The sequence below is a fragment of the Malus sylvestris genome, chromosome 2 (genome assembly GCF_916048215.2).
Source record: "Malus sylvestris chromosome 2, drMalSylv7.2, whole genome shotgun sequence".
Lineage (NCBI taxonomy): Eukaryota > Viridiplantae > Streptophyta > Magnoliopsida > Rosales > Rosaceae > Malus > Malus sylvestris.
In genome coordinates, this window is record NC_062261.1 from 6,126,042 (window position 1) to 6,146,481 (window position 20,440).

Here is a 20,440-nt window from a genome sequence, read left to right on the forward strand (position 1 = left end):
CGAGTCAGAAAGGACTTTGCGTTAACACTCGGAACATATTGTTCGTCATTCTTTGAAGTATTATTTGGATATAGATCCATACAATATATACCTTGGATAAAAACCCACTTATGAATAAACATTCAATAAACACCCAAAATTTAAATAAATTGCCACATAAGAAAATAAGTAACCTATTAATATAAGTTATTTACAATTTATGCTACAATTTTTTATAACTGTTCTCATACAACCATTATTAGCCAACCATTATGGCCGTAATGTTTTTAACAATTTCTTTTATCTGTCTAACAATGAATTAATATAATGCATTACGATATCTCTAAACTATATAACTTTAGATAAATTACAGAAACATATATATAATTGTTTGTACCATACTTGACTAATCCCGAAACTACTGAGCACCGGTCAACGTTATACCGTCAAGGACCCAGAAGAGTTTCCCTTCAACCAGAAGGCCAATCACAATGCGACACGTGTCGACATCAGAAGCCAATCACAGCACGACACGTGTCAACATCAGAAGCCAATCATAACACGACACGTGTCAATATTAGAACAAAACTAGAAACTCTCTTCTATAAATAGGGATCATTCTCCCACAATAATCTCTAATGTCATTTTGTACTAAACTATTCACTAGAACTCACTAAACCAGAGCTTGAACCTATGTATTTGTGTAAACCCTTCACAATTAATGAGAACTCCTCTACTCCGTGGACGTAGCCAATCTGGGTGAACCACGTACATCCTGTGTTTGCTTCTCTATCTCTATTCATTTACGTACTTATCCTCACTAGTGACCGAAGCAACCAAGCGAAGGTCACAAAACCTGACACTTTCTGTTGTACCAAAGTCCTCGCTGATTTTGTGCATCAACATTTGGCGCCGTCTGTGGGAAACGACACTTATTCCCACTCTCTTCAGCTTTGTCAAGCTGGTTTCCACTGCTCGTACACCCTCTTTTGGCCAAGCATCTCTCTCCGACATGGGGAGCGAAAGAAGCCACAGCACACAGAATGACACCCCCGCTGGACCTAGTATGAAGCAACGAAAGCAGGAAGGAAATAGAGTTACTCTTCAAGCTAAAGTCGATGAGCTAGAGGTTCAGAACAACAAGATAGCGATGAAGAATGAAGTCCTCCAGGAACAATATGAAAAACTTTTCGAGATGCTTCACGAGGCTAGGCAGGCTCAAACACATAAGCTCGTCGCCCCTGTTGAGGTCAACAATCAACTGAATGCCCCCCAACACGGAGGGTCGCCGATATCCGACACGGACATCCCTGATAGGGATCGAGCTACACATCAATGTGATAATCAACATGAGACTTCTCTCAACCCAGCTGCTTCAACCCGAAGCAGGAGAAGTAGAGGAAAACACCTCCTCACAGAGGGAGTGGAAGGATCAAAAGCTGTCTATCGCGATTGTCGAGACTTCCTAAAGCAACGTCGAGAGAATCCCATCCACATAAGCTCGAAGATCAATGACCCAAGGGTTTCTAAAAGACTCGGTCTTCTTCCACGACCCAGGCCAGCCGCCAATCTAGAGAATGGGCAACAAGTCCCAGAGGAATATGAAGGTACAGGGGACTCGGAAACATTCCGACATACTCACTCTAGAAGTCAGTGTGGCGAGTCCAGAGAAAGATCACGCTATCTTGATCAAACTTTTCTACTTCCAAGAGGCGATGAGGACTTAAAGAAGAAAACTTCGGTGGTGCACGACTCCGCTCAGGACCCCCTTGTCCTGCAGCTCCTTGAGGAAGTAAACAAGCTGAAGGCTGAACGTCAAGCCGAGATACCTGACTGGAACCAACCCAGGCCTGGCCTTCTCACAAGAAGGATCCTCAACACTCCCCTCCAAGCGAAGACAAAGCAGAAGCTTGACTTACAGCTCTATACTGGAAGGGAAGACCCGATTGAACACCTTAACCTCTTTGAGTCCACCATGGTATACCGGGGACACACCGACAAAGAACGGTGCCTTCTCTTCCCCTCCACCCTCTCTGACGGAGCTTTAAACTGGTATTGCCGTCTTCCACCTGAGACAGTAGACTCATTTGAAGAGTTGAGGAAGCTGTTTGTCTCTCAACACATCTTCCAGACCGATCACTTGCATTCCGCAGATGACTTGTACACTATTCGCCAGAAGCCGGACGAGTCATTACGAAAGTACGTTGGCCGCTTCAGCCATGAGTATTCTCGCTGCGCTGAGGCAGATGACAAGACCGCCCTCAAGGCTTTCACGGCAGGCTTACGTGACTGTTTCTTCAAGTACATGATCAATGCCAACACTTGGAAGACTTACTCTGAGGTGATGACACAAGCTTACAACCATGCCTCCGCCGAGGCAAGGACATATCAAGGGAAACCCTCTACAGTCACCCCTTATCAGCAAGAAGGGAGTGGAGGCCATATCCAATCGAATGAAAAGACATCAACCTTCCAAATGGTAGCAGCACACCCCCCTGCCTCATTTAATGCTTCGCCAAGTCCGCAGACATATCAATCTTAGGGCAAAAGGAAAGACTTCCATCCTCACCAATCTCATTTTAATAAAAAGAATAAGGGGCACTATCGCGATAACTCAGGATATCGTCACAATAATGCCCGCCCCCAGGCAGTCAACGCAGTGGGCCAATCACGTGTCAAGACAGGCCCTACCCCGAGGTATGAGACATACACCTCTTTGAATGCTACATGTGCTGCCATCTACCCCAGTATAGCTCACCTGATACCAAAGCCAAAGCCAAGACAACCAGATTACAAGTCCACGAAGAACACGGGCATGTTTTGCTGCTACCACGAGTATAATGGCCATGATAGTGAGAAGTGCATTATCCTCCGTGACCATATTGAAGCTTTGGCACGTGAAGGAAAAATTGATCAGTTCCTCCTTCACCCTCCAAGGGATAACCGTAACCAACGCCAGGTGAATGTGATATATTCCATAAGCGGCGGCACACCCATGTCTGAATCTTCCAATAGGGCCATGAAAAATAGTGAACGAACTTTGAGACCTGGCCATCAAGTGTTTCACGTGGAAGACATCAGAGGAGGCAAGTATCAAAAGCCTAACTGGGATCCAATATGTTTCTACCCTGAGGAAGAAAGAGGTATCATCTACCCTCACAATGACCCGCTGATCGTGGAAGCTCACATAGCAAATTTTGATGTGAAACGAATCCTGATAGACACAGGTGCTTCAGTCAATATCATGTTTGCTGAAGCTTTCAAGGCACTTAATGTAGCTGAACACTTGCTCGATCGCTCGATTTCTCCTCTGATAAGCTTCTCTGGCGATATCGTGCAACCTTTAGGGAGTATACACTTACCCTTCACCATTGGTACAGGCCCCTACACAGTTACTATTACCACTAACTTCCTAGTGGTCAACTGCCCGACGGCATACAATGTCATCTTTGGGCGCACAGGCATCAATGATCTTAAGGCCATGGTATCCACACATATGTTGTTGATGAAGTTTCCAACCCATTTCGGCAATGGGTACATCAGGGGAGATCAACTTAGTGCTCGATCATGTTACAACACTTCAGTCAAACAACAACACCTGTCTGTCCCCAAGGAGACTCTCTTTATACATAACCAAGTCGTAAAGACCTGTCCAGATGAATCCAACTCGGGTCTTCAGGATGGCAACAGTCAACCCGACGACCCTCGAGATGACTCCTTCACCCAGTAAGCACAACCCGCTGAAGAGTTAGAGAAGGTCTCTATCTCCAAAGACCATCCAGACCGTATGGTGAAGATTGGCACCACTTTGTCACCACCCATTCGGTTGTCGCTGATCTCCTTTTTGCAAGAGAACGCCGAGGTCTTCGCTTGGTCATATAAAGATATGCCGGGCATCTCTCCCGATATCATCTGTCACCACTTGAGTATTGATCCCAAGACCAAACCAGTAAAACAGAAGCGAAGATCTTATGATGTTGAGCGATACGAGGCGATGAAAGCAGAAGTTGAAAAATTCAAGGACATAGGCTTTGTTCGTGAAGTCAATTACCCAACATGGGTAGCAAATGTTGTCTTTGTTAAGAAAAATCCGACCAAGGAAAGTCTCCTGCTTCAAAAGGTCTTGTGGAGAATGTGTGTCGACTACACCGACCTAAACAAAGGATGCCCGAATGATAGTTTCCCTATTCCTCTCATTGATAGACTTATAGACTCTACGGCAGGGTGTGAGCTCTTGAGCTTCATGGATGCTTATTCAGGATACAACCAAATCCTCATGAACCCCTCAGACCAAGAACACACGGCCTTCACTACTGACAGGGGACTATATTGCTATAAAGTCATGCCTTTCGGCCTAAAGAATGCAGGAGCAACTTATCAGAGACTGGTCAATTCAATGTTCGCCGAACAAATTGGGAAGAGCATGGAAGTTTACGTTGATGATATGCTAGTCAAGAGCAAACATGCTGATCAACACATCACCAACCTATCTGAAACTTTCACCATTCTAAAGAGGTATCGAATGAGGTTGAACCCCAACAAATGTGCCTTCGGCGTGGGCTCTGGCAAATTCTTAGGCTTCATGATTAGCCAACGAGGCATTGAAGCTAACCCCGAAAAGATCAAAGCAATCCTCGACATGAAAGAGCCAATAACTTCAAAAGACATCCAAAGCCTTACTGGCAAGGTGGCAGCCTTAACCAGATTCATCTCTAAGGTTACAGACAGATGTGCTCCTTTCTTTAAAGCACTCAAGGGAAATAAGAAGTACATTACATGGACAGAGGAATGTGCCAAGGCATTCAGGAACCTCAAAGAGTACATGAGTAAAGCCCCTCTACTCTCCAAACCAGAAGTTGGTGACACTCTCATCATCTATCTATCGGTTTCGGCTTTAGCAGTCAGTTCTGTTCTTATTCGAATGGACAATGGTGTCGAACGGCCCGTCTACTATGCTAGCAAGGCCCTACAAGATGCGGAGACACGATACTCCAACATTGAGAAATTAGCTCTAGCATTAGTCATGTCTGCTCGAAAACTTCGCCCTTATTTCCAAGCACACGCCATCATCGTGCTTACCAATCACCCTATTCGACAGATACTCCAGAGTCCTGACACGTCTGGGCGAATGATTAAATGGGCGATAGCATTGGGTGAGTTTGACATCTCCTACCAACCAAAACCAGCCGAAAAGGGGCAAGCAGTAGCAGATTTCATCGCCGACTTCACATATCCTGTTGACATTGCTTCTACACCTGAAGCAGTAGCTTCATTACCATCGGAAGCTCAGAAGATAGAATCAACAACCCCAGCATGGAGTCTGTATGTTGATGGCTCATCCAACCAACAGGGCTGCGGAGCAGGATTAGTCCTCACTACCCCAGACAAAGTGGCGATAGAATACGCTATTCGTTTTAAATTCAAGGCATCGAACAACGAGGCCAAATACGAAGCCCTTCTAGCAGGCTTACGTTTGGCTAAGCACCTCGGGGTTAAACAAATTGATATCTTCAGTGACTCCCAATTAGTGGTCAACCAAGTCACGAACAACTTTGATGCTAAGGATAGCTCAATGACAGCATATCTTGCGCAAACACGACTTTTGCTCAAGCACTTCCACTACCAGATTACCCAAGTTCCTCGAGCGGCAAACAGTCATGCAGACGCTTTGGCTCGCCTCGCCTCGGCAGTGGAAGACAAGATTGGGAGAAAAATTCATGTCGAATTGTTGGCAGCACCAAGCACCATGGTCGCGGAGGTGTGCAATTTACAACAAGGAGATAGTTGGATCACCCCAATTTATAAATTCCTTGCCCATGGCACCCTCCCAAATGACAAAGTCCAAGCTAAGCAGATTCGATACAAGTCTGCTCGCTACCTGATCATTAATGACCAACTCTACAAGCGCGGTTTTACCCTGCCATACCTAAAATGCCTTACACCTGCGGAGGCGGAAATTGTCCTTCGGGAAATACATGAAGGAGTCTGCGGAGATCATGCTGGGTCTCGATCCCTAGCACACAAGACTTTTCGCCAAGGATACTATTGGCCAACACTCCACCAAGATGCCATCAGAATATCTCGCTCCTGTGATAAGTGTCAACGCTACGCCACTATCCCTCACTCCCCTCCCGAGCCGCTCACTCCTATGATCATCCCTTGGCCCTTCGCCCAATGGGGACTTGATTTGATCGGCCCAATGCCTGCAGGGAAGGGCAAAGTCCGCTATGCAATCGTTGCAGTTGACTACTTCATAAAGTGGGCTAATGTAGAACCCTTGGCAACCATTACTGAGGGAAAAATAGAAGACTTCGTATGGAAGAACATCCTCTGCAGATTCGGCATTCCCAATGCGATAGTCACGGACAATGGGCGGCAGTTCGACAATAAGAAGTTCAAGATGTTCTGCTCTAAGTTCAACATCAACTTATGTTTTGCCTCTCCAGCCCATCCCCAGTCTAATGGACAAGTCGAGGCCGTTAACAAAATAATCAAGCGCACTCTGAAAACTAGCTTGGACAAAGCTAAAGGTTGTTGGCCAGAATTCGTACCCCAAGTTCTTTGGTCATACCGCACTTCATATCGGACTTCCACAGGAGAAAATCCATTCTCACTTGCTTTTGGTACAGAAGCAGTTGTCCCGGTTGAGCTTGAGCAAGCAACATACTGAATCCAGAATTACATACAGAGTGAGAACGACAAACAACTCACCCTCAACCTGGATCTAGTCGAGGAACACAGAAATCAGGCTCACCTGAGGAATGTCGCCTACAAGCAGCGCATTTCCAACTACTACGACTCAAGGGTCAAACCTCGCTCTTTCAAAGTGGGAGACTGGGTACTAAAGAAAAGATTACTCTGTGATAGGGTCCCGAGTGAAGGAACACTCAGTCCTAACTGGGACGGACCGTTCGAGGTCGTCGGCATCAGCCGCCCTGGCTCCTACAAGCTCAGAAACTCCGACGGCAAGACCCTTGGCCATCCATGGAATGCTGACCACTTGAAGTACTATTACAAATAGACTCACATTGTACAAGTGTTAAGCTACAGCCGTTCGACATCCTATGTAACAAAGACCATTTGGTATGAATTCAATAAAGAGGTGATTTAGCCAACTCGGCCATAAACTCTTTTCCATTCTGAGCAATGAAACACTCAAGTGTTAAAGCTTCAACGCAAATGTTTCCAATACAAAACAAAATCTAAGTATGTGTCAACAAGACTATACAAAGGATCTATATCATACATTCCAACACATTCATACATAAACATCATACATTCCAACACATCCATACATAAGCCAACTGTGCTTCGAAAGGGTTCAACACACTTTGTGTCATTCGACATTTGCCACAATGTGCCTCGACACCTTGCCCTTATTCTCACCAATTAGGTGATGAAGGAACTCACCTTCGTACCACCAACTAGGTGATGAAATGTACAACCCGTACTCTAATATTATTTGGAAACTTGCCACCCTTATCACCAATCAGGTGAAGAAGGAACTCATCTTCATGCCACCAACCAGGTGATGAAATGTACAACGCGTACTTTCCTTCATGCCACCAACCAGGTGATGAAATGTACAACGCGTACTCTCCTTCATGTCACCAACTAGGTAATGAAATGTGATGAAAGGTGATTAAGGAATTCACATTCGTACCACCAACCAAGTGATGAAAGCAACCTACCATTCATTCCATTAACCAGAAGACGAGTGGTACAACTTGTACATGTGAACTCCTAGCATTCACAAATAATCAAAAACCATCAAGCTTTACAACTCAACTAGGGGAGCACTTATGCCTAACAAGAGCTATAGTCACCAACAAAGTCTTATTGCAAGCCAACAATGGCTTCAGTGCATGGTATACGAAGATCAAGCTCTTCAGCCCTCTTGCATCTGCTTCAGACATTTCCCCTCTGTAACAATGCAAACACTACAACTCATAGAAAGCTTCAAACGCTCTTGATCAAGACTGTTTGAAGCAAATTCAATTTATATGGTTCATCCAAACCTTCGACTACTACAAGATGTGGCTTGCATTACAATCTCTCGCTTAGCAGTATGGAAGCAAAATTTGTATACGTTGTCTCTCCCACATTTTCAAATTTCTAGTTTTCCCAAACAAAAAAAAAAAAAAAAAAAAAAAGGAAGGGGGAACACAGCAGCTTCATCAATGGGATTCAACTCTCAATCTCAAAAGCTTCGCACTATGTTCATCAAGATAGTGCGAAGCACAATCAATTTATGGTGCCCACAAAAGCTTCATCAATGGAGGACAAATATCAATCTCAAAAGCTTCGCACTATGTTCATCAAGATAGTGCGAAGCACAATCAATTTATGGTGCCCACAAAAGCTTCATCAATGGAGGACAAATATCAATCTCAAAAGCTTCGCACTATGTTCATCAAGATAGTGCGAAGCACAATCAATTTATGGTGCCAACAAAAGCTTCATCAATGGAGGACAAGTATCAATCTCAAAAGCTTCGCACTATGTTCATCAAGATAGTGCGAAGCACAATCAATTTATGGTGCCAACAAAAGCTTCACCTATAAAGCTTCAACACTAAAGCTTCACCTATAAAGTTTCAACCTCAAAGCTTCACCTATAAAGCTTCAACACAAAGCTTCACCTATAAAGTTTCAACCCCAAAGCTTCACCTATAAAGCTTCAACAAAAGCTTCACCTATAAAGCTTCAACCCTTCAACACCAAAGCTTCACCTATAAAGCTTCAACACCAAAACTTCACTTATAAAGCTTCAACACCAAAGCTTCACCTATAAAGCTTCAACACCAAAGCTTCACCTATCAAGCTTCAACTCCAAAACTTCACTTACAATACCAAATTTCAACACCAAAACATACAAAAGCTTCACACACTCTTCATCACAATAGTGCGAAGCTAATTCCAGTGGAGCTGAATTTTGGACATCTTATAGTTCTTGAGCAGATGAACAACTTTCATGAAGGAAATGTTTCTATTTGAGCGACGGAAGTTAGAGTGTTGAAGCTCCAAACATGACGGACAGATTTCTGCAAGCTTCAAAGCTGCTGCGGTGTTTCGAAGATCTGGAAATATTCAACCGTTAGTTTGTTCTGAATTTTTGATATGTTATGGAAGCGACGAAGAGGAACAACTTCGATGCAGAAAGTATGTTGATCTGAACAAGAGAAAATGGAGTTTCGAAGCTCACAACAAGTCTGACGGGTTAACAGAAAATTGATGAACAGTTACTCATCATACCTGAATTTCTGAAGTTGTACTACTCCGATGGATCTCAAATTTGGATATGTTGTAGTTCACAAGATAAGGAACAACTTTCATGAAGACGACTTTGCAATCTGAGCTATAGAGAATGGTGTTATCTTGCATCCACTCAGGCTGATTAGTGGAAACGAAAAGCAATTCCACCAAAGAAAAGATGAAAAAGAGAGAAAAGCTACTAATTGCACTTGATCTTGTCTAGTCAATAGCATGCAGCATCAAACACACAAAAGTTGGAAATATTTTTAGATAAGGCATATACGAATGTGTGACATCGAAACAAGGATTCGTTACTTTGACAAATTAGTAACAAGCGAGACACCTCATTCGGCAACTCTCTTCGCCTGAAGACTTGGGGGACTCCCACCATATGCTACTGCACCTTAGTACTCGGCAGTCTCACAACCACTCAGTGACTTGGATTTTTCAAGTCTCCAACCGAGAAGTTTTCCTCACTCGGGAAATTAAGGGAACACTACCTCAAACTACATGCTTCACTCATAAAGCTTCAACAATACAAGTTTCAACAAAAGAAAAAATTCAAAGAACTTTCTGAAGAAGGCTTTGGTGTATTTAACACAATATGTTGAAATGAAGCAAAGCTTATTTATTAATATTTTCGATAAGCCACAAATATGTACATATACATGAGTCAAAATAAACAAACAAAAGGGAGCCTTCACAAAGATTGCTTAGGGGAAGTCTCAGCAGTCGGTAGAGCCCCAGAAAGAGAAAGCACCGGAGGGTGGTTATCCGGAGCCTCAGTACTTGACAAAACCCCAGAAGGAGGAGGCATTGGAGGTTCATCATTTGAAGCTTCATTACCAGGTACAGCCCCAGAAGACGAAGGTAATAAATGCCTTTGGAACAAACCCACAAACCGCTGATGATCAAGTAAAACCTTACCATCAGATTCCTTCATCTGGTCAAGCTTCCTCTTCATGTTTGTAGCATAGTCATGGGCGAGCCGGTGCAACTGTTTATTCTCATGCTTGAGCCCTCTAATCTCCTGTTTGAGACTCATCACTTCAGCAGCCAATGATTCAACTTGGCGGGTTCTAGCAAATAGGCGTTGGGCCATATTAGACACAGAACCTGCACCCTGAACACTAAGAGCCAGAGAGTCCTTAACAGCCAACTTATCAGACCGTTTGGAAAGTAGTCTGTTATCTTTGGGAGTGAGAAGGTTCCTGGCCACCACTGCAGCGGTCATATCATTCTTCATCACAGAATCCCCAACGGTAAGAGGACCAGTAGGGGATATGAAGGATGGACGCCATATGTTGTCTGGAGAAGGCGTGGCTGTCTCTTCTCCAAGGTTCAAGTCAAAACGACGGTCGGAGGGTCCAGACATTTTCAAATGTGTTGAAGAGGGAAGAGGTCAGACAAATCAAGATCTTAGAAGTGCAAGAAGGGAGCTTCTACTGGTAGGGATTCAAGTGTGCTGTGGAACTTAATGCCAACCTCTATAAAAATCTGCACTCGACGGAGCTTCAGAAATCGAAGAGGCGTTTGCTTTCTCAAAAGCTGGGCTGCTCAGAGACCACGAGGGCTGATCTCAAAAATCGAAAAGGCGCTTCCTTTCTCAAAAGCTGGGCTGCTCAGAGACCACGAGGGCCGATCTAAGAAATCGAAGAAGCACCTACTTTTTCAGCCTCGTCAGCACCTGTCACATGCACACTCAGCTTTGCGGAAATTACGGGCAATCTATCGAAGATTTCTGGTGAAGTAGAAAGCACGTGAATCTTACTGTTCAATCACCACTCTCCACACGCACCATCAACTCCTCGGGTACCACGTATAACTTTGCCAAAGATCTCTGACAAAGTTTAGGCACGAGAATTTCGAAGTTCCAGCTACCCTACTATTACCCACAAGGGTAAAGGAACAGCACCACTGCTTGACAACTGGAAAGTCCTTATGTGTGTCGACCTCCGTGTTCAATGGCAAGACAGGCTGGCAAGAACGTCCAACCTTTACTCACATTCGAGAAAAGACTCTCAACATAATTACTTTCTCAAAAACCGAAGCGGCACCGCTTTCCGAATCTCGAGAGCCAGATCCCCGACGAGATTGTTTGTTCGAAAACCGAAGAGGCACATCTCTCAGAAATTTGAGAGCCAGATTTCCTTAGATAAAGCTTGTCTGTAATCTTCACACGCAACATCAGCTTTCCAGATACCACATACCACTTTTTCAAAGTGCTCTGACAAAGTTAAAACACGTGAAGATGGCAGCTCCCACTACATTGCTGTAACCAAGGAGGGTAAAGGAATAGCATTACTACTTACTATTGGGAAATTCCTATAATATGTCGACTTCCCTCCTCCACGGATAGACAAACATGCAAAAATGCTCAATCATTTCTCGCATTCGAGAAGGCACCCTCAACATAACCTCTCGAAATACTCAGCTTTATTTCCCCCCGATAATACCTCAGCAAATAAGCCACACCAAGAACAAGAGTATCTCATATCATCAGGGTCGAAAGCAAGAGTATCCCATATCATGCTTTCTCCTTGTCTTTGTCTTTGTCCTTGTCCACACCTGCAAGACAAAGAGAAAGAGAGCAGTCAGTCGGAACCTGAAATCAAACCTCCAATCTGGAACTGACTGCCTGGAACCTTTGCCTGGTTGCTTACTTAGCATTGCTCTCGAGTACTCATCCTCAACTGCTGTCAAAGTCACGAATTCCACCGGCAAATACCTCATGACAGTTGATCAGATATTGGCTCTTTACACTGAAGCTGCCAAGCGTGGATGAGTCACTATGAAGGAATGTTCTGAATGACCATTTACATGCAAAGGTTGCACACCACTTCTGCCATGCAAAAGATTGAAGCAGAAGGGTCAACGATGAGCTGAAACAGATCACTACATCACGACACCTTTCCATACCACATTCACTATTCCGTCAACAGCAAAAGTATCCTATATCATCAAGGTCGAACGTACTCTAGATTTGATGGACTTGTTTTGACCCTCAAATTCTTGAGTCGGCCTTATACTCTGGAGGGAACCAGAAAACCCTCCAGCACAGTTCAAGAATAAGCTTGTGGAAAGTTACTTCTTCAAAAGCAAAAGTATCTCATATCATCTCTTATCCATTTGCTTCTCCTTATCCTGGCAGTTGAATGAGAGACAAGGAGAAGGAGAACAATCAACCGGAAGCCGAAGTCAAACCTCTGATCCTGGGTTGCTTGCTTGGAAGTTTGACTGCTTACCTTGTTTGTCACCTCTTTCGGCAGATCTCCTAGCTCGGTGACTTGGGGAACTCCTACTATAGGGTTTGTATCGCACTTGACCAAGCCCGAAACTACAAGTAAGCTTCAAGTGAAATTGATACATTACCTTGTGCATCTTCATCGGTTAAAGATACCACCCCTGAATAGAGGAAGCGTACTTCCAGAGAAGATGCCACATCTACCTATGAGAAAGATAAGGCAAGTGAAGACGATACCACACCTCGGTACTTAGAAGTTTCGTGATTACTCAGCGGCTTGGATCTTGCAAGTCCCCAACCGAGGAGCTTCCCTCACTCGGGAACTTAGGGGAGCACTGTTTGTACCATACTTGACTAATCCCGAAACTACTGAGCACCGGTCAACGTTATACCGTCAAGGACCTAGAAGAGTTTCCCTTCAACCAGAAGGCCAATCACAATGCGACACGTGTCGACATCAGAAGCCAATCACAGCACGACACGTGTCAACATCAGAAGCCAATCACAACACGACACGTGTCAATATTAGAACAAAACTAGAAACTCTCTTCTATAAATAGGGATCATTCTCCCACAATAATCTCTAATGTCATTTTGTACTAAACTATTCACTAGAACTCACTAAACCAGAGCTTGAACCTATGTATTTGTGTAAACCCTTCACAATTAATGAGAACTCCTCTACTCCGTGGACGTAGCCAATCTGGGTGAACCACGTACATCCTGTGTTTGCTTCTCTGTCTCTATTCATTTACGTACTTATCCTCACTAGTGACCGAAGCAACCAAGCGAAGGTCACAAAACCTGACACTTTCTGTTGTACCAAAGTCCTCGCTGATTTTGTGCATCAACAATAATAGTTAAACATAAAATCGAAGATACATTTTTTGAAAAGTTAAATTGTAGGTAAATTATGTTCATACAAAAATAAAATTCTAGATACATTATTGTTGTAAAAAAAAAGGTAAATTTTTTTTTGTATCAAATTGTAGATACATTTGTCACAGTTGGTAAACTAGTTTCATATAAAAGTAAAAAGTAGGTAAATTATATTCATACAAAAATAAAATTGCGGAAACATTGTTGTTAAATAAGAATAGGTAAATTTTTATCCTAAAATTTGAACAATAGATAAATTATTTTTATCCTCTCCGAATCCATTTCCACAAAATCCAGGATCCAGGCAGTTGAAATTTAATCCAACGGCTATAAATAGGGGGTTCCTTTAAAAGTTATAATAACTGTAGCCGTTAGATCAAATTTCAATAGCTCAGATCTCGAACTTAGTAGATTTGGTGAAAAGGGATCCGCCCTTTCCACCCATTTTCTCACAACGTTCATGTTTTGCTTGCAATGTAAATTACATAATACTACCTCAACTTTGTGTCTCATAATAATCACATCTTTTAAACATTTCAATATCATACATCAACTTATTAACTCGTTGCAATATTATATATCCGTCAATTTTTCTGTCAACTTTTCTATTAAATGTTAGTTGGCAAGCATGGAGCCCACCCCTCACCCAACTGGATTACAAAATTAATTTAATATTGATAATTAAGAAAATTTAATTATTTAAAAATGTTAAAAATCATAAAATTCAATTGAAAAAGAGTAATGCTATTCATACCATGTTTTTATACCACATTTCTATACTACCTTAGGTGGCATCTGATGTGGACATCCATATTATTTGAAAAATTTATAAAACCCAAGGAAATGAAGGAGAAAGACTCCTTGTACGCCACAATCATCATTTAATTAACTAGTTTTTCTTAATTATTAGTTTATTAAATAATGAACTACATTTAAAAATCTGATTAATTCAAATGATGTGGCTGTCCACATCAAATGCCACCTAAGGTGGTAAGAAAATGTAGTATAAAAACATAGTATGAATATCATTACTTATTGAAAAAATACAATAGGTTTTGTGATTTATTGTTTTTCTTTCTTCACCATTTTTCGTTTTTTGGTCGAATTCTTCACCATCTTCTTCTTTGCTTGTTCTGATACATGGAATGGAGAATTAAATTAGGGATTGCTTATGGCTCAAACAGATGTCGTATATTAAATAGGAGAGCCACAGATGGGGGATCTACGAGGGTTCAAAGTGGGTTGGTTAACCCCTTGGATTTCCTGAAGACGGCTGAGGATGAGAAATGGGAAGTGTAGAGAGAGTGGCTCGAAAATAAGAAACCGAACTCGGTGGTTTACATGCACGAGTTGGCACATGGGATAGAGAAATCCGGGTTGCCCTTTATTTGGGTGTTCAACAATCGCCCGTTAGTGGAGGGCGTGTTGGGGCCTGAGATCATTCCACTCAGATTTCAAACTCGAGTGGAGGATCGAGGCTTGGTATTGAGGGGTTGGGCACCACAACTTAAGATTCTAGGTCATTCCTCGGTTGGGGGTTTCCTAACTCATTGCGGTTGGAGTTCTGTTGTCGAGGCACTAGAGTTCGGGCATGTTTTGATTTGTTTTCAAGTGCGAATTCGGACCAAGGGTTGATCGCGAGATTAATGCACTAGAAACGGGTCGTTTACGAGTGACTCAGTAGCCGAGGTGACTAGTCGAGTGATGGTGGAGAAAGAAGGTGAATCAATAAGGTCAAGAGAGATTATATTCACACACCTCAAATTACTTCTCTCACACCTTTTTAATTTTTTAATATTTTCTACACACCACTAACACTTGATAAAAAAATATTAAAAAATTAAAAAGGTGTGAGAGAAGTAATTTAGGGTGTGTGAATATAATCTCTCTAAGGTCAAATGCATGGGGCATGAAGGACATATTTGGATTTGGATCATCTCCGAGGCAACTGGTCGGGATTCTCCTGATCAGTATTCGTGGACTGTTAGATTTTTATCCAACGGCTACAATTATTATAACTTTTAGAGGTCCCGCCCTGTTTGTAGCCGTTGGATAAAAATCCAACGGTCCACGAACACTGGTCAGGAGGATCCCGACCAGTTGCCTCGAAAAGATCCATATCCAAGATATTTGGCAACGTAGAGTTGAACAACAAGTGCTTGGACGAGTTCACTCGGGTCCATGAAACTTGGCCCATTTCCACCTATTCAACAAGAAATTTTTCATTGAATAAGGAATACGCATCGGTACATCAAGTGTTATAATACAAGCAGTTAGATATTTGAAAACTTTCAATTTATTATATTATGACACTTAGTGTACCAAGTTTTGTTGCTGGCATACTGAAAAATTGTCTCCTAATCAACTTTGTAGATTTCATATGTGTTGGTGCCTCTTAGTTGGGATAATTAGATAGGTTGCTTTACTTTTTAGTTTGTTATTGATCTTTTCTACCATAAAAAAGGTGTCATTGAATTGGCCTCTCATAAAGGAAAAGGATCCTCTACAGATCCCTTTGACCTAATCCTCTTCATTAAATAATTTGGATTATTGAAATTTGATTCAACAACTAAAAACAGAGGCTCACTCTAAAAGTTATAATAACTTTAGCCGTTTGATCAAATTTCAAGGGTCCGGATTGTTTGATAAGGATAATTAGGTGGAAGAAATCCGGAGAGGATCCCTTTCCTCTCTTAAATTGTAAAAGTTTGCTTGCAATAATAACTAAATAAAAGTTTGCTATGTTTGCCGTTCCACCAATGTCGCGGCACACCGTATGATCGAGTTGGCTATTTCTTCTACCTTTGATTTTTGGTTGTTTAAGTAGCCTCCAGACTTGATTGTGGATGTCCTCTTAGAATTTGTATGAGCTTTTCTCAATCTCAATAAAACCACTACTGTTTCTCTTAAACAAAAAAACAAAAACAAAAAAAAAAAAAAAAAACTGTTTGAAAGTCCTATATATCAGTTGTACATTTGTACTCAGTTATAGGATAACATGTGATGCAAATCACAAAAAATGCTAAGAAAGATGAGACTTTTTATCGTTTTATGTTTTTAGCACAATATCTTAAAATATTAACCAAGAGTAACATCAAATAGTCCTTACTTTGAGATTCTCCGCAATCACTACCTATCACATTTTTGGGTAAAAAAAATATCATTATACGAAGTAAATATAGTTTCCTCTCACATTCATTGCATGTACCATTACACGCTCATCCTAAAAGAGAAGTAAAGGCGGCGTTGACCCAAAGAGACAGAGAGGCGGCTGAATCTCGTAGCGCGGGCGGCAGTTGCTCTCTAGTGTGGTGACGATGACATCAGCAGCGGTGGCGGTAAATAGCGACAGGAGCCTGGGAAGCTGACGCGTCGTGAAAAGCAGATCGTTTCGTCTTTAGTCCATGTCATCCCCAAAATCAACTCAATCCCAACTCCATGTACGTACTTCCTATTTTCCTTGTAACTGAATCTCTGATTGTTGCCCAACTCTCTGTTTGGTTGCCGAGAATATAATGGAAAATTGAATTCATAATTTGAAAAAGAGTTATTGGCGAAATGAGAGTGGGGCAACGTTTGATAGATAATGTATAACCTTATAAGAATTTGAAATGTCAAAAAATGATGTTATTTAGTCGTCAACATTTCATCGACTTCTATTTATCAACTAATGTAGAAATTTCTTGCTTGATGTAAACAAACAAGTTTTAAAGTGGGCATAAACAACTCTATCACTTCCAATGGCATATTAACCTTGGGACTATGTGGGTCTTGGGCTGGGTTCGGTTCCAATCGGTTTGGTTTTTCGTCAAAATCGAAACCGAATTGAAATTTTGGTTCTGTTTGGTTTTTTCCGTTATTATTTTTTTTTTTAATCTGTATATTGGTGCTTGAATTCAAACTGGGGCGACTCGCAATGATGGCTGCATCAAACAACTCATCAATATTTGCAATACGAACAGAAACCTTTGTAAATCCTAAAGTCCTTAATGTTGAATAATCCTGTAGTCGGGGTAACAAGAATACAACAAATCTTCAACATGAGTTCTAACCAATCCCTCCATGAAAATCTGCTCCCAGCAAATCATCAAACAATAATCATAAAGAAATATCCTTTAAGAACCAAAACTTGAAAACATATCTGCAATACAAACCCACAACACAAACCCACAAATAGGGGTGGGCAGAAAAACCGCTAAACTGGAAAACCTAATCGAACCGTGACACAAAAACCATAAAAAACTGCCTTGACCAAAAAAGTCTAAACCAGACAAACCGAATCGTTTCAAACAGTTCCAGTTTGGAAATATTAAGAACCGGAGGAACCGGACCGAATCGCTTTTAATATAAATTATTATTTTTACATAAATAAGACATTTTTCCAAGAAGACCATGTGCATAAGCCTAATATTTTTCTTCACTTCTTTCCCCCTCCTTTGTTGTTTTATCACTTTTCTCCCCCTACATTATTTCTCTCCATTCTTTTACAGTAGATTATGCATTATGTACATTTTAGTTTTAGTTTAAGATCGACACTTTGGTCTTGATATGAGCCTTTCTATCTTTTGATTTATATTTATATGCACACTTTCTATCCTCCGGTCATAAATCTTGTATATCTAGTAGTGGAAACTCAAACATATATATAATTTTGGTTAGAACCGTAAACCGGCATGAACCAAACTGGAACCGTCATGAACCAAACCATATGGTTTTAGTAATAAATTTAAGTGGAACCGCATCGAATTGAACCATTGAAATTTTCCGGTTTCGGTTTCATTTTGAGGATGGAACTGGGCCGAACCGGACCATGCCCACCCCTACCCACAAATGACTAACAAACCCACAACACAAAAATCAAACAAATCTGCAATACGAACAACCATAAATTTACACCAAAATTTCAGTCTCCCTTTCTAGAATTTACCGTAAAAAAACCCATAAATCGATAAAATAAATAAGAGAGACTGGAGATCTTACCCTGGAGTGAGAAGATTGAGAAACTGAGAGAGAAGAATGGAGAAGAATGGAGAAATTGGAGGCATGGACATGGATGAGTCTGGAGGCGCAGAGGACGAGATAGAGAAAAAGGGAATGAAAAATAGAAAAGGTGTGGCTACTACAACTAGTGGCTAGGGTTTTGTTGATTTCTAATTCCACAAAAGACTATAAATTTCAATCTTTATAAATAATTTAGTCATACAATCATAACAAAACCTGTTCCCAAGTTGGTTTTAGTGAAACTTTTCAATGTGGTTCGCATAGGTTCGAACCTTCATGCCTCCAGGATTTCAAAGATTTTTTTTTTAATTTTTATGATTTTTATAATTAAAATATTATAGAAAAAATAATTAAATATATATCGGTTCGGTTCGGTTTGACAGTTTTCGACCTCGGTCCTGTTTGGTTCTTGGTTTTTTTCGATTTTTGGTTTTTTTAACCCACCCCTATGTGGGTCAGCTGACCCCCCCCCCCCCCCCCCCAAAGCTCAAAAAACCTTCACGGAAAAGCTAGGTGATGCTCTTTCTAAACCTGAGATGTCTTGAAAGCTGTTATCCAATTGCTCAACGAATTACATTAGGCATGGTATCTGTTAGGCTCATGCTTTTGTATGCGTTGCTACTGGCATTTTCGGGATAGACTCACTCAGCATATGTTGGAGTCAACATGCTCGCTCAAATGCTATTAACATCAGTCAACATGCTCGTTCGAAAGTTGTTTGCATCTATTGACAGGTATGCAATATGACTTGATAAATGACCTTCGGCTTACCCAGACTTAATGAAATGCTAATTTGCGTGTTATTCTGCCCAAACAATTTCGTGTGTTGCGCGTACTATTCTCATTTCCCCCATTCCCCACCCTCCCCCCTTAAAAAGGTTCTTTAGATCCGCTGCTGCTCACTTCTGTAAATAAATAAATAAAACATGAATAAGAAAAAAAATTACGGCGTAAGTTGGTGTCTCTTCTTTTTTGAAAAGAGGACTAGCTGGTGTCTCTAGCGTCGCTCAAGTCCTATTTTGTAAATGCCAATTATTAATAGACACCAAATCAACAGAATATTGGACTTGAAAGGGACATTGGCTCCATTTAAACATTAAAATTTTGAAGATATGGGGACATTGTATTAAAAATAAAAGCATCAACTCTAGTAGTAATTAACAATTAAAAGAAGGAGCAGTCAATGATCCTCTATCTCCGTATCTATTTGTGTTATGTGTGGAGAAGTTGGGCATCTTATCAGTGAAGCTGTCTCTAATAAATGTTGGAAGCCTGTCAAAGTGGCTAAAAAGGGGCTTGCCATTTTGCATTTGTTTTTTGCAGATGATATTATTCTCTTTAGCGAGGCTTCTATTTCTCAAGCTAAAGTGGTTAAACGTTGTTTGGACAGATTTTGTTGTTTGTCTGAGCAACAAATTAGCTTTGAGAAGTCTCAAATTTTTTGATATTCTAATGTGAACAACTGTGTTGCTGATCTAATTAGCGAAATTTGTGGTTCTCCAATTGTTCAGGACTTGGGAAAGTATCTAGGTTTGCCTTTAATTCATTCTAGAATTAATTCCAACACCTATATGGAGGTTGTTAACAAGGTTCAGAGTATACTCTTTGCATGGAAAGCCAACACTCTAAAGTCTCTTGCTGGAAGAATTACTCTTATTCAAGCTGTTATTTGAGCCATTCCAGTTTATGTGATGCAGACAACCAAGCTCCCAGTTAGCACTTGTGATTTAATTGATGGGTTGAATAGGAAATTTTCGTGGGTTTCTTCTGAAGTCAAAAGTAGAATTTGTTTGGTTAGATGGAGTTCTGTTTGTCTTCGGAAGAACAAAGGTGGTTTGGATCTTAAAAGAATGAAGTACATGAATGCTGCTCTTTTGGCCAAGTCCAATTGGCGTTTCTTACAACAGGATAATGGTATTTGGGCTAGAACTTTTAGAGGTAAGTACTTAAGCGGGGTGAATTCTGATATTCTCAAATGGCCAACTGGTAGGGTAGCTTCTAGCTCTTGGAGGGCTGTGGTTTATGGTGGTCAATTGTTGAAAAATGGTCTTATTTGGAGGGTTGGCTCAGGTGCTAATAGTAG

The 20,440-nt window shown here is 41.4% G+C and overlaps 1 protein-coding gene across 6 annotated transcripts in view; it reads left to right on the plus strand.

The window, feature by feature from the left end:
• LOC126606028 (UDP-glycosyltransferase 91C1-like) overlaps positions 1-20,440 on the plus strand; it is a 101,460-nt gene that overhangs the window by 66,999 nt on the left and 14,021 nt on the right. Inside the window, exon 2 of one of the 6 annotated variants that reach the window (XM_050273506.1) lies at positions 14,808-14,848. The exons of the other annotated variants lie outside the window; for them this stretch is intronic. Within the exon in view, the coding sequence (XP_050129463.1) occupies positions 14,808-14,848 (41 nt within the window). The remainder of the gene's footprint in view (positions 1-14,807; positions 14,849-20,440) is intronic. 6 annotated transcript variants of the gene reach the window in all.